We start from the raw sequence: 15,276 nt of genomic DNA, 5'->3' as shown, positions 1-15,276 counted from the left end.
AGAAGGACTGCCCTAAAACGGTCAATCTACAACGCCCGTCCTTAGGAACTGGGCTAAGGGTGGGTCATAACACGCACGCGGGAAAACCCCGCAAATCAGCACGAATCCCAGTAACAATCCTTTGTGGGGATTTAACCCTTCATGCCCCAGCACTGATAGACACAGGGTCTGAAGGGAATCTGCTGGACAGCAGATGGGTAAAGGAAGTAGGGCTCCCTCTGGTGGCTCTGCCGGCACCATTGCAGGTGCGAGCACTAGATGGCACCCTGCTTCCATTAATCACACATCAGACACAACCAGTGACTTTGGTTGTGTCTGGGAATCACAGGGAGGAGATAGTGTTCCATGTAACACCTTCTACCTCCCGAGTGATTTTGGGCTTTCCATGGATGGTGAAGCACAATCCCCGGATTGATTGGCCGTCTGGGGTTGTGACGCAGTGGAGCGAAACCTGCCACCGGGAGTGCTTAGGATCCTCGGTTCCTCCCAGCACCACGGCTAATGAGGAGGTCAAAGTTCCCCCCAATCTATCGGCGGTGCCAAGGGAGTACCACGATCTTGCTGACGTTTTCAGCAAAGATCTGGCACTCACTCTTCCCCCGCACCGACCGTATGATTGTGCCATCGATTTGGTCCCGGGCGCTGAGTACCCGTCCAGTAGGTTGTACAATCTCTCACGTCCGGAACGTGAATCAATGGAGACCTACATCCGGGACTCCTTAGCTGCCGGGCTGATCCGGAACTCCACCTCCCCGATGGGTGCTGGTTTCTTTTTTGTGGGCAAGAAAGACGGCGGACTCCGTCCATGCATTGATTACAGAGGGCTGAACGAGATCACGGTTCGCAACCGATACCCGTTACCTCTGTTGGATTCAGTGTTCACGCCCCTGCATGGAGCCCGAATTTTCACAAAATTGGATCTTAGAAACGCGTACCACCTGGTTCGGGTCCGGAAGGGAGACGAATGGAAGACGGCATTCAACACCCCGTTAGGTCATTTTGAGTACCTGGTCATGCCGTTCGGCCTCACTAACGCCCCCGCGACGTTCCAAGCTTTGGTAAATGACGTCTTGCGGGACTTCCTGCATCGGTTCGTCTTCGTATATCTGGACGATATACTCATCTTTTCCCCGGACCCTGAGACCCATGTCCAGCATGTACGTCAGGTCCTACTGCGGTTGCTGGAGAACCGGCTGTTTGTGAAGGGCGAGAAGTGCGAGTTCCACCACACTTCTTTGTCCTTCCTGGGGTTCATCATCTCCTCCAACTTCGTCGCCCCTGATCCGGCTAAGGTTGCGGCGGTGAGAGATTGGCCCCAACCGATAAGCCGCAGGAAACTACAGCAGTTCCTAGGTTTTGCAAATTTCTACAGGAGGTTTATTAAAGGTTACAGTCAGGTAGTTAGCCCCCTGACTGCCCTGACCTCCACCAAGGTCCCCTTCGCCTGGTCGGATCGGTGCGAAGCCGCGTTCCAGGAGTTGAAACGTCGGTTCTCGACTGCACCAGTTCTGGTGCAGCCTGATCCTGATCGCCAGTACATAGTAGAAGTGGACGCCTCTGACTCGGGGATAGGAGCCGTGCTGTCCCAGAGCGTGGAGGCTGATAAAGTCCTCCATCCTTGTGCCTTTTATTCCCGCAGGTTGACCCCAGCTGAACGGAACTATGACGTCGGCAATCGGGAACTTCTTGCGGTGAAGGAGGCTCTTGAAGAGTGGAGACACCTGCTGGAGGGGGCATCGTTGCCCTTCACGGTTTTCACGGACCATCGGAACCTGGAGTGCATCTGGACCGCCAAGCGGCTGAACCCCAGGCAAGCCCGCTGATCTCTGTTCTTCGGGCGCTTTGACTTCCAAATCACGTATCGCCCCGGGACCAAGAACCAAAAACCAGATGCATTGTCCCGGGTGCACGAAGAAGAAGCCAAAGCGGGGCTGTCGAACCCCACCGAGACCATCATCCCCGAGTCCACTGTCGTGGCCACCCTCACCTGGGACGTGGAGAAGACCGTCCGGGAGGCCCTGACAAGGAGCCCGGACCCGGGAACTGGCCCCAAGAACAGACTGTACGTCCCACCAGAGGCAAGAGCTGCCGTATTGGACTTCTGTCACGGGTCCAAGCTCTCCTGTCATCCCGGAGTGCGTAGGACCGTGGCAGTAGTCCAGCAGCGCTTCTGGTGGGCGTCCCTGGAAACCGACGTCCGGGACTACGTCCAGGCCTGTACCATCTGCGCCAGGGGCAAGGCAGACCATCGGAGGACGACGGGACTCCTCCAACCCCTGCCAGTGCCTCATCGCCCCTGGTCTCACATCGGCCTGGACTTCATCACGGGCCTCCCGCCGTCCCAGGGCAACACCGTTATTCTCACGATAGTGGACCGGTTCTCCAAGGCGGCCCACTTTGTGGCCCTCCCGAAGCTCCCGACAGCCCAGGAGACGGCAGACCTCCTGGTCCACCACGTCATGCGGCTGCATGGGATACCATCGGACATCGTATCAGATCGTGGTCCCCAGTTCTCTTCGCAGGTGTGGAAGAGTTTCTGTAAGGAGCTGGGGGCCACCGTGAGTCTCTCGTCCGGGTACCACCCCCAGACCAACGGCCAGGCAGAGCGGGCTAACCAGGAGTTGGAACAGGCCCTTCGCTGCGTCACCTCCGCGCACCCGGCGGCCTGGAGTCACCATCTGGCCTGGATCGAGTATGCCCATAACAGCCAAGTTTCGTCTGCTACCGGCCTCTCCCCTTTTGAGGCATGTTTGGGGTTCCAGCCCCCATTGTTCCCGCTGGTGGAGGGAGAGGTCGGTGTGCCCTCGGTCCAGGCCCACCTCAGGAGGTGCCGCCGGGTGTGGCGGACCGCCCGCTCTGCCCTGTTAAAGGCCCGGACGAGGGCCAAGACCCATGCGGACCGCCGACGTTCCCCGGCCCCCACGTACCAGCCCGGGCAGGAGGTGTGGCTGTCGACAAAGGACATCCCCCTCTGTGTGGACTCACCCAAATTAAAGGACAGGTACATCGGACCATTCCCCATCCTCAAGATCATCAACCCGGCCGCAGTGAAGCTCCGACTCCCGGCTTCACTGCGGATCCACCCTGTCTTCCACGTGTCCCGTATTAAGCCACACCACTCCTCGCCCCTCTGTGCACCTGGACCTCCGCCGCCTCCTGCCCGGCTCATCGACGGGGAGCCTGCTTGGACGGTCCGCAGGCTCCTGGACGTCCGTCGTAAGGGCCGGGGGTTCCAATATCTGGTGGACTGGGAGGGGTATGGACCTGAAGAACGCTCCTGGGTGAAGAGGAGCTTCATCCTGGACCCGGCCCTCCTGGCCGATTTCTACAGACGACACCCGGACAAGCCTGGTCGGGCGCCAGGAGGCGCCCGTTGAGGGGGGGGTCCTGTTGTGTGGGCCGCTGAAGAGGAGGTACTGCTGGCCCACTACCACCAGAGGGCGCCCTGCTTGGAGTGCGGGCTCCAAGCACGAGAGGGCGCCAGACCCAGAGGAAGTGACAGCTGTCACTCATTACTCCAGCTGTCACTCATCTACACCACCATATAAGCCGGACTGCAACTCCACCTCCCCGCCGAGAAATCGACTACCAGTACTAAGGTAATTTCTCTGCTGAATTTAAACTGTGACTTACGTCTGATCTGTTTGCAGCCGTTGTCCTGTGGTGCCCTTTCAACTGGGTTGGCGGTCAGTGAGAGAAGCGACGTCTTCGCCTCTCACTCCAACCAGATAAGTGGTTACAGGAGCTGCTAGTGTGTTCCTAGGTTGGAGGTGGAGGTGCTTCCTCCCAACTGTGTTTGGACTGTTAATTACTGAGTGTGCGGACTCACACTCACACATCATCTTTCTGTTTTCTGCCAGCAGTACCAGGGTCGACAGCCGAAGACAGAGGCCACCTGGGGACTCGGGACTTGGCGGCTCCGGTGTTCTTCAGGCCGTTGGTGGTGGAGGCCGTGTGGGACGCGGCTTCTCTCTCGTCGGGCGTCTTCTATCTTCGAGCCTGCCCACACGTCACCTGGTGTTTATCGACTGTGAAAATTAAGACACGTTTCGTTGTGTAATATCACAACATTAAATTGTTACCTTTTGGCTTACTCATTGTCCGTTCATTTGCGCCCCCTGTTGTGGGTCCGTGTTACGACACCTTCCCAACATGGCCTCTCCGAAGGACCGATAAGGGAATTGTTAAGCAAAAAGACTATTGATATCAGTGGATCAAATCATTTCTTAACGATACCTGAAAAGAACCGGTTCTTGATACCCAACCCTAATTCTGAAACAATTTAGAATTTCAACCCCAGTGATGCATGACCTACATTTGGTGATGTCATAGATCACGTGAGGGCTTCCCCCAAGTTGTTGGTAAGGAAATTTTAAACCGATCTCACAAATGACATAGACATGTAGGAGAAGAGAACTAAATGTTGTAGACCTGCTAAAGTAACAGAAATTGCAAGAAAAAGACACAAAGTTGAGGAAGCAAAAAAGCAATGGGAGGCAGGTGATAAGCATAGGGGATCAGAGGACGGTGATTGAAGGCTCAGGCGAGGATGGCTACGGGCAGAGCAGCTCTTCTGTGTGGCCAACAAGGACAGTGTTTTGCAAAAGCTTTTTGTTGACAGAACCGGACAGCAGACGATCATAAAGGACACCGACGGCATTTTGTGTTGATGAGCTGATTTTTGCCTGCAAAATGATCAGAAGTGGGACAGGTCACAAGTAATCTCAAAACCTCATGCATGTGCACACATACTTCCTCCTGCATTTAGTCTGTACGCCATGGAATTCCTCCTAGATAAATATGTTTTCTTCATTAAAATCAGCTTTCCAACATGTTACAAAAGTAAACCTACATTATAATGCTTAGATTTAGGTGGAATCTAACTTTTGTCAGTTTTGTAAAATTTGAAGGGCCGTACAGCTTTAATGATTGTGTTTGTGGTGATGTTATATTTTGGTTTGTGACACTGCTTCAAATTGTCGTGCAGGTTCATATGTATGCGGCATATGTGGGAAGAAGTACAAGTATTACAACTGCTTTCAGACACACGTTAGGGCACACAGAGGTAAGAAACATTTTTCTGCCTGTTTTATAGCTCCACAAAAGCCAAATATTAATTCACTGAAAATGCATTTTCTTATTCTTCCTGTTGTTTTTCTTTTTCTCGTCCTCATTCTCCTTTCCTGTCTTTCACGAATATAGTCCTAAATCTGTTCCTTTATGTACAGTCCTGGTCAGAAATTATTAGCACCCATGATTTTTGAGTACATAATTCAGTTTCAGAAATACTTGCAAGACAACCAATTGTATATATAATTCTAATTGTCCAATGCTATTGACAAACAGCCAAAAAAAAAAAAAAAAAAAATCATGTACTGAAATAAAAATAGATACAAAATGTATGCATGGCACAGTTACTGGCACAGATTTGATGAAACTAAATTGGTTCCTGAAAACACAAAATTAATAACTTGCTTGTCTTCATGCTCAAGTGGAAATAAATGTGTCAAAGAAAAAAGCTATGCTGGAAGCAAGGTATAATATCACATTATTTAATAGCTGTACATATACAGGTCAGACGTTGTGTTGCCTGTGAAATTTCCACCAGTAAATACACAAAACAGTTGAAATCCAGGCTGGAGTCTCCCATGTACTGTAACTCAAATTTCACATCTTTAAAAGAAAATCCTCTGCTCCATTCCACCATAAAGCTGGATAACTAGCAGTGCAACAGACAGAATTTATGCTATGCAAAATTTCTCGTAAGCCCCGTCACACATGGCAAGAATTTTCCGGAAGCATGCCTGACATGCCAAATATTGCCATAATCCGGAGGAAAAGAGGCGTGGCCAGCAGTGTCAGAGCACAGACAGACTGCCTCGTCCACACCTGTCACATCGCATCCAGAGCATATGTAGATGACACAGACTGCTGGCAGATGGCCATAAAAGGTGCTGCAGACTGCCCGATCTCCAAATGTCTGGATGACAAACACGGGACAGGAGCGCTCTGTTCCTTATGCACACACGCATGAGGCTGCAATTATCACTTAGCCGTGTGCGCGCGTGCATAACACCGCATGGGCTACTAAGCGTGCGTGCCACTATACAGCTTCGCTCAAAGTTTGCTGGCATTGGGCCATGCAGTCCCCTACTTCAGACGGAGCGCCTTTCCAGAGAACCTTTTTTTCTTTTTTGCACACTTCAGGAGCACAATGCAGCTCTGGACACCGCGATTATCACATGGGATTAATATTTTTATTTTGGGTGAAAGGATTTAAACCACAGGCCGGGCTTCATGTCATGTCCATGCCGACACCGTGAAACACTCCTGGACCGCTGTTGGAGGTGAGATTCATGTTTATTAATGGTGTAACGGCATGGCACAAGTTCCACATCATATCTCCTACAGAGTTAGAAGGTGATCATTTGTTACAGTGTGAGATCCTTTAAGCCCCGAGCTTGACGTGTGCAATGACACGTTACTGTGCACCACGGAGAGGCGCAGCTGCCTTTGTTATGATGGAGATAATAGTTCACATTATTTACATCGCCCATGGGAAGGAATGGACAATTATCTGTACTGTAAGGTCTATTGTGGATATAACAGCCTGTTTAGTTTTGCAGCTGTGCACACAGTAGTGCACGGAGCTTTCGATTTGATAGCCGCTGTTCACTTTGACTGTACATAATAATAATTCATAATTATTATCGTGATGAAGTGTGCCACATACATTTCAACAGGTCCTTTGACCTTGGGGTGGACATTATTATATGTGGCACGTGCAGGTCATACCATCAGGCTTTGCTGTGCCAGATCCATCTCGAGGTTTTCTCGTATGCGCTTAAGTCGTTTTGGATCCCGTTTTGCCACCATCGTAATATGTAAGTTACGGTCAGATGGTTGTCAGATTACACATGGGCCGCTGTCGGATAGGTGTCCCATCTTGACGGCACCCAGAGAGTTTTGAACATGCGCATCCCACTCGGGGCTGCTGGCCAATTTTGACCAACTATGTTGACTTCTGCAGATGGCTTTCAGAACGTTTTGGAACTGAAATCCACCATTTTTCAGGTGTGCGCTGATTCATATTTCCGATGTCACTCTGCGTGATTCCAGCTATGTGTGATGGGGGTATAAATTACAGCCACATAAGTCTATCATGCCTTCATAGTTGTTGTAGTTGTCTTGGTGGCTTCCCTCACAAGTGTGTTTTTGCATGCATTAGTATACTGTTTTGTTTTTGACTTGTTTAATGAATTTTTAGAATTGTTAGTGTAATTATCTATTGTCTGTGAAAATGGACAATACACAGTGAGGAAAATAAGTATTTGAACACCCTGCGATTTTGCAAGTTCTCCCACTTAGAAATCATGGAGAGGTCTGAAATTTTCATCTTGGGTGCATGTCCACTGTGAGAGACATAATCTAAAAAAAAAAAAAAAAAATCCGGAAATCACAATGTATGATTTTTTAAATAATTTATTTGTATGTTACTGCTGCAAATAAGTATTTGAACACCTACCAACCAGCAGGAATTCTGGCTCTCACAGACCTGTTAATTATTCTTTAAGACCAAAATCCCTGCTGCAGTGTGTGAAAACTTGGTCAAGAACTGCAGGAAACATTTGACCTCTGTAATTGCAAACAAAGGCTACTGTACCAAATATTAACATTGATTTCTCTAACCGTTTTTCCCCACTCGGCGACACACCCGCCGAGGATCAAACTCTGGTTATTGGCGACTCTGTTTTGAGAAATGTGAAGTTAGCGACACCAGCAACCATAGTCAATTGTCTTCCGGGGGCCAGAGCAGGCGACATTGAAGGAAATTTGAAACTGCTGGCTAAGGCTAAGCGTAAATTTGGTAAGATTGTAATTCACGTCGGCAGTAATGACACCTGGTTACGCCAATCAGAGGTCACTAAAATTAACATTAAATCGGTGTGTAACTTTGCAAAAACAATGTCGGACTCTGTAGTTTTCTCTGGGCCCCTCCCCAATCGGACCGGGAGTGACATGTTTAGCCGCATGTTCTCCCTGAATTGCTGTCTGTCTGGTGTCCAAAAAATGAGGTGGGCTTCATAGATAATTGGCAAAGCTTCTGGGGAAAACCTGGTCTTGTTAGGAGAGACGGCATCCATCCTACTTTGGATGGAGCAGCTCTCATTTCTAGAAATCTGGCCAATTTTCTTAAATCCTCCAAACCGTGACTATCCAGGGTTGGGACCAGGAAGCAGAGTTGTAGTCTTACACACCTCTCTGCAGCTTCTCTCCCCCTGCCATCCCCTCATTACCCCATCCCCATGGAGACGGTGCCTGCTCCCAGACCACCAATAACCAGCAAAAATCTATTTAAGCATAAAAATTCAAAAAGAAAAAATAATATAGCACCTTCAACTGCACCACAGACTAAAACAGTTAAATGTGGTCTATTAAACATTAGATCTCTCTCTTCTAAGTCCCTGTTAGTAAATTATATAATAATTTATCAACATATTGATTTACTCTGCCTTACAGAAACCTGGTTACAGCAGGATGAATATGTTAGTTTAAATGAGTCAACACCCCCGAGTCACACTAACTGCCAGAACGCTCATAGCACGGGCCGAGGTGGAGGATTAGCAGCAATCTTCCACTCCAGCTTATTAATTAATCAAAAACCCAGACAGAGCTTTAATTCATTTGAAAGCTTGTCTCTTAGTCTTGTCCATCCAAATTGGAAGTCCCAAAAACCAGTTTTATTTGTTGTTATCTATCATCCACCTGGTCGTTACTGTGAGTTTCTCTGAATTTTTGGACCTTTTGTCTGACTTAGTGCTTAGCTCAGATAAGATAATTATAGTGGGCGATTTTAACATCCACACAGATGCTGAGAATGACAGCCTCAACACTGCATTTAATCTATTGTTAGACTCGATTGGCTTTGCTCAAAATGTAAATGAGTCCACACACCACTTTAATCATACCTTAGATCTTGTTCTGACTTATGGTATGGAAATTGAAGACTTAACAGTATTCCCTGAAAACCCCCTTCTGTCTCATCATTTCTTAATAACATTTACATTTACTCTGATGGACTACCCAGCAGTGGGGAATAAGTTTCATTACAGTAGAAGTCTTTCAGAAAGCGCTGTAACTAGGTTTAAGGATATGATTCCTTCTTTATGTTCTCCAATGCCATATACCAACACAGGGCAGAGTAGCTACCTAAACTCTGTGAGTGAGATAGATTATCTCGTCAATAGTTTTATATCCTCATTGAGGACAACTTTGGATGCTGTAGCTCCTCTGAAAAAGAGAGCCTTAAATCAGAAGTGCCTGACTCCGTGGTATAACTCACAAACTCGCAGCTTAAAGCAGATAACCCGTAAGTTGGAGAGGAAATGGCGTCTCACTAATTTAGAAGATCTTCACTTAGCCTGGAAAAAGAATCTGTTGCTCTATAAAAAATCCCTCCGTAAAGCTAGGACATCTTACTACTCATCACTAATTGAAGAAAATAAGAACAACACCAAGTTTCTTTTCAGCACTGTAGCCAGGCTGACAAAGAGTCAGGGCTCTATTGAGCCGAGTATTCCTTTAACTTTAACTAGTAATGACTTCATGACTTTCTTTGCTAATAAAATTTTAACTATTAGAGAAAAAATTACTCATAACCATCCCAAAGACATATTGTTCTCTTTGGCTGCTTTCAGTGATGCCGGTATTTGGTTAGACTCTTTCTCTCCGATTGTTCTGAGTTATTTTCGTTAGTTACTTCCTCCAAACCATCAACATGTCTATTAGACCCCATTCCTACCAGGCTGCTCAAGGAAGCCCTACCATTAATTAATGCTTCAATCTTAAATACGATCAATCTGTCTTTATTAGTTGGCTATGTACCACAGGCTTTTAAGGTGGCAGTAATTAAACCATTACTTAAGAAGCCATCACTTGACCCAGCTATCTTAGCTAATTATAGGCCAATCTCCATCTTCCTTTTCTCTCAAAAATTCTTGAAAGGGTAGTTGTAAAACAGCTAACTGATCATCTGCAGAGGAATGGTCTATTTGAAGAGTTTCAGTCAGGGTTTAGAATTCATCATAGTACAGAAACAGCATTAGTGAAGGTTACAAATGATCTTCTTATGGCCTTGGACAGTGGACTCATCTCTGTGCTTGTTCTGTTAGACCTCAGTGCTGCTTTTGATACTGTTGACCATAAAATTTTATTACAGAGATTAGAGCATGCCATACGTATTAAAGGCACTGCGCTGCGGTTGTTTGAATCATATTTATCTAATAGATTACAATTTGTTCATGTAAATGGTGAATCTTCTTCACAGACTAAGGTTAGTTATGGAGTTCCACAAGGTTCTGTGCTAGGACCAATTTTATTCACTTTATACATGCTTCCCTTAGGCAGTATTATTAGACAGCATTGCTTAAATTTTCATTGTTACGCAGATGATACCCAGCTTTATCTATCCATGAAGCCAGAGGACACACACCAATTAGCTAAACTGCAGGATTGTCTTACAGACATAAAGACATGGATGACCTCTATTTTCCTGCTTTTAAACTCAGATAAAACCGAAGTTTTTGTACTTGGCCCCACAAATCTTAGAAACATGGTGTCTAACCAGATCCTTACTCTGGATGGCATTACCCTGACCTCTAGTAATACTGTGAGAAATCTTGGAGTCATTTTTGATCAGGATATGTCATTCAATGCGCATATTAAACAAATATGTAGGACTGCTCTTTTGCATTTGCGCAATATCTCTAAAATTAGGAAGGTCTTGTCTCAGAGTGATGCTGAAAAACTAATTCATGCATTTATTTCCTCTAGGCTGGACTATTGTAATTCATTATTATCAGGTTGTCCTAAAAGTTCCCTGAAAAGCCTTCAGTTAATTCAAAATGCTGCAGCTAGAGTACTGACAGGGACTAGAAGGGGAGAGCATATCTCACCCATATTGGCCTCTCTTCATTGGCTTCCTGTTAATTCTAGAATAGAATTTAAAATTCTTCTTCTTACTTACTTCTTACAGACTGCAGGCTTACTTGTAGTTCCTAGTGTTTGTAAGAGTAGAATGGGAGGCAGAGCCTTCAGCTTTCAGGCTCCTCTCCTCTGGAACCAGCTCCCAATTCGGATCAGGGAGACAGACACCCTCTCTACTTTTAACATTAGGCTTAAAACTTTCCTTTTTGCTAAAGCTTATAGTTAGGGCTGGATCAGGTGACCATGAACCATCCCTTAGTTATGCTGCTATAGACTTAGACTGCTGGGGGGTTCCCATGATGCACTGAGTGTTTCTTTCTCTTTTTGCTCTGTATGCACCACTCTGCATTTAATCATTAGTGATCGATCTCTGCTCCCCTCCACAGCATGTCTTTTTCCTGGTTCTCTCCCTCAGCCCCAACCAGTCCCAGCAGAAGACTGCCCCTCCCAGAGCCTGTTTCTGCTGGAGGTTTCTTCCTGTTAAAAGGGAGTTTTTCCTTCCCGCTGTTGCCAAGTGCTTGCTCACAGGGGGTCGTTTTGACCATTGGGGTTTTTCCGTAATTATTGTATGGCTTTGCCTTACAATATAAAGCGCCTTGGGGCAACTGTTTGTTGTGATTTGATTTGATTTGATTTGATTTTAGGTGCATGTCTCTCACAGTGGACATGCACCTAAGATGAAAATTTCAGACCCCTCCATGATTTCTAAGTGGAAGAACCTGCAAAATCACAGGGTGTTCAAATACTTATTTTCCTCACTGTATATATTTTTAATAGTGTATAATTTTGCTGTACTAATTTCTTAACATTTAATTTGGTATTTTGTTAAATACCTTAAATTGTACCTGAAAGTCTACACTACAAGCACATCTTCATTGTTTCAGTTAATCTCTACTGGTACATTGTACTGAGGCAAAATTAGAAAATTTGACTGTATTATTTAAAATGCTTCACAGGTTTTTCCAGTGAAGCACTACTGACACAAAATTGTAAATAAACAGATATTGATGTGCATTGTATTTTGTTTTTGCATTATTTATTTATTTATTTATTGTGGCGAACACCAAGAAACACTGGTATATTTATTTTGATTTTGCCCACATACAAAAGAACTTTAAAGTAGATTATCCCATTTTATTGTTGATCATGTTTATCATGAATTTATTGTACTGTGAAACAAAAAAGTTTTTCATTAATTACTGGAGGAATTTCAGCTCTCACTTTTGTGTGATTAATTTGATTATGTTTAAGAAGTTATATATTCATGAATTAAACTTCTGAAACTTTAAAAACATGCATTTAAAACATGGATATTGTGAAAAAGTACAGTATTTTTTGTCAGGTACACAGCCACAGTTATGGGGAAGACTGCTGGCTTGACAGTTGCCTAGAAGACACTCATTGACACCCTTCACAAGGAGGGAAAGCCGCAGAAGGTCATTCTTGAAAAGGGTCGCTGTTCTCAGTGCTGGATCATAGCATATTCATGGAAAGTTGCATGTAAGGGAAAGTGTGGTAGGAAAACAAGAGGGATGACTACAGTCTTGAAAAGACTGTCAAGCAGAGTGATTCAAGAACTTTGTTATGTGTCGGACGCAGCCCGGAGAACCGACCAGCATTTGAAGGACCCAGTATGAAATAAGCAGAGCACGGAACAAAGGATAACTAAATTTAATTACATAACAGTGATGTGGAAAAATATAACAAATGAGTGCCCGGACTGGCGAGGTGGTGAAACGGTGCGCTCCCAGCTGCACAAACGGTCCGGAGCCAGAAACTGTTCGGACCCAAGGACCCCGCCGACACCCCCCAGGTGGCCGCGACCAACCGAGTCTGTGAAAGAAGAAATCATCATGTGAGTCCACACTCCACACACAGAGAGACCGCTCAAAGGTGTTCACAAACAGCAAACACTTCCTGGCTTAATTACTAATCAGCTTCCCACCCTGCAGGCATGGAACACCCTGTTCACAAACTCAACTGCAGTGGAAGCTGATTAAACGACTAACATAACAGCTCAATATAATAAGGTGTGAGGGACACCACATTTACTGACTGTATAAATGTTAGTCACAAAACCTAACGTACCTCAGGAAGTGTGCTGACGAGCATGAGACCTCACCCCCTCCTCTTTCACAGACCATGCATCAAACCTGGACGTTCTCTGCATCCACTGATGATGAGATGGCTCTCGAGACGACGATCTCACCCGTCTGGTCACAAAGTCGAGTCTCTGGCAAATACACACTGTGTACTCCAGACTTAAATGCCACCATGCTCCAATCCGTGTAGATGCACCACAGCTGTGAGTCCTGACGAGCTGCACTTGATCAGCCTCAGGTGATCAGGGTGAGGTCCTGATAACTCAGCCACACAGCCACTCAGTCCTAAACGCGTACCACCTGGAAGGAAAAACAAAAGACAGCACAGAAGACAGAAACAAAAGGCAGCCAGGCCCCCCAGCCACAACAAACTTAGGGGATCTTCACAAGAAGTCGACTGAGGCTGGAGTTTGTGTATCCAGACCTACCTCGCACAGACGTGTCTGCAAGTGTCATATTGTTAGTCATAGGCCACTCCTGAACCAGAGAGGGTGACAGAAACGTCCTCCCTGGGCTAAGGTGAAAAAAACTGGAGTGTTAGTCAGTGGTCCAAAGTCCCTTTTCAGATTAAACAAAAATTTTCATTCAATTTGAAAAGCACGGTCCTGGAAGAGTGGAGAGGCACAGAATCCAAGTTGCTTGAAGTCCAGTGTGAAGTTTCTACACTTGGTGATGATTTGAGGTGCCATGTACTGATGTTGGTCCACTGTGTTTTATCAAGTCCAAAATATGAAAAGCACTAGACCCAACAATACAGATACACTGAAGGAAGGTAACACATTTTCATTTTATTTGGAGCTGTAAGCCATGATTACTGAAATTAAAAACAATGCTAAATATTTAGTTTATATTTATTGAGTCAAGAATATATACATTTTTCACTTTCTGAAATACCTGACAAATATTGAGCTTTTTCACAATATAAAATTTTTTCGAGATGCACCTATACCCATTAAAAAACACTGTTAAAACATGAAGAGCTTTACAATATATTCTTCTAACGAAGTCCCTTTTTGTCTGCTTCCTGCATATTGTTTTGGCACAAGTTTTACGCCGGATGCCCTTCTTGATGCAACTCCATATTACATGGAGAATGCGCAGTGGTGGGTTTTAAACCAGGAACCTTCCGCACTGGAAACAAGCGGATTTAACCGCTTGACCACTACTCCTGTGGTTGTTTTTTCTATTTAAATAAAATTCTTAAAATTTTGCAATGCATAAAAAATAGCGAGCGATTTGTAAGTCAGCTGAAGTTGTATCAGCATTACACATCTATGCTAACTATAAAAACAGTGGCAAATAGCTTAAACTGCTCTATTAACTGACTGTGTGAACACGAGCATTAGGTTGACATTAGTTGAGTTAATCATCATTATTTTCATTGGCATCACACACACACTAACTACTCCCTGCTCACCCATGTTAATCATGAAGCTCCTCCTTACCACTGCAGCTATATTTTCTCTTCCTTATTGGTGGTGCTGCAGATGACGAGGCTACTACAGCCTTTATAACAAACATATCAGTTATTTTAACACATTCTGCCACATCTGCCTTCCTTCCTTCTCCTGTAATTTCTCCACACACCTCTTCTAGTTTGGTTTGTCCATTCTGAATTTTGGCTTTGACCCGTGACGCCTGAAATGAGGAGCAGACTGAGTGAGGGGGTGGGGCCTCGATGGCCAAGAGATCTGATTTGGCCAATCACTTGTCAGTATGGAAAATAAACCATTGGGTGGCACAGTGGCTTAGTGGTTAGCACTGGTGCCTCACAGCAAGAATGTCGTGGGATCGCTTCCCACCCTTTCTGTGTGGAGTTTACATGTTCTTCCCGTGTCTGTGTGGGTTTCCTCCGGGCACTCCAGTTTCCTCCCACAATCAAAAACATGCTCCTTTCTCTGCCCCTGACCAAGACAGTGGCTCTACATCTGGAGTTGGTTCCCGGGCGCCGGACTGTGGCTGCCCACTAGTGGTTGGATTGTGTCTCACTGTAATTAGGATGGTTGCAGAGGACAAATTTCGTTGTATGTATGTGTATGTATAATGACAGTAAAGGCTCTACTCTATTCTATTCCTGTAATGTGGGCTGACCATTGCTCTCCCTTCATGTGGCTAACAGCTGTTTTGAATAAAAGGACTTCTCAGAAGTATTTATACCAAATTTGGTGCTAGTGTCATCAACTGAACA

At 45.6% G+C, this 15,276-nt stretch overlaps 1 protein-coding gene across 3 annotated transcripts in view; it reads left to right on the top strand.

Annotated features, from left to right (window-relative positions):
- Positions 1–15,276, top strand: part of znf618 (zinc finger protein 618) — a 104,236-nt gene that overhangs the window by 29,813 nt on the left and 59,147 nt on the right. For all 3 annotated transcript variants that reach the window (XM_034192036.1, XM_034192037.1, XM_034192035.1), the window contains exon 3: positions 4,988–5,065. In XM_034192036.1, the coding sequence (XP_034047927.1) occupies positions 4,988–5,065 (78 nt within the window). The remainder of the gene's footprint in view (positions 1–4,987; positions 5,066–15,276) is intronic.

This window comes from Thalassophryne amazonica, chromosome 17 (assembly GCF_902500255.1).
Source record: "Thalassophryne amazonica chromosome 17, fThaAma1.1, whole genome shotgun sequence".
NCBI classification, from domain to species: Eukaryota; Metazoa; Chordata; class Actinopteri; order Batrachoidiformes; family Batrachoididae; genus Thalassophryne; species Thalassophryne amazonica.
This window is presented reverse-complemented; position numbering and strand designations above follow the sequence as displayed.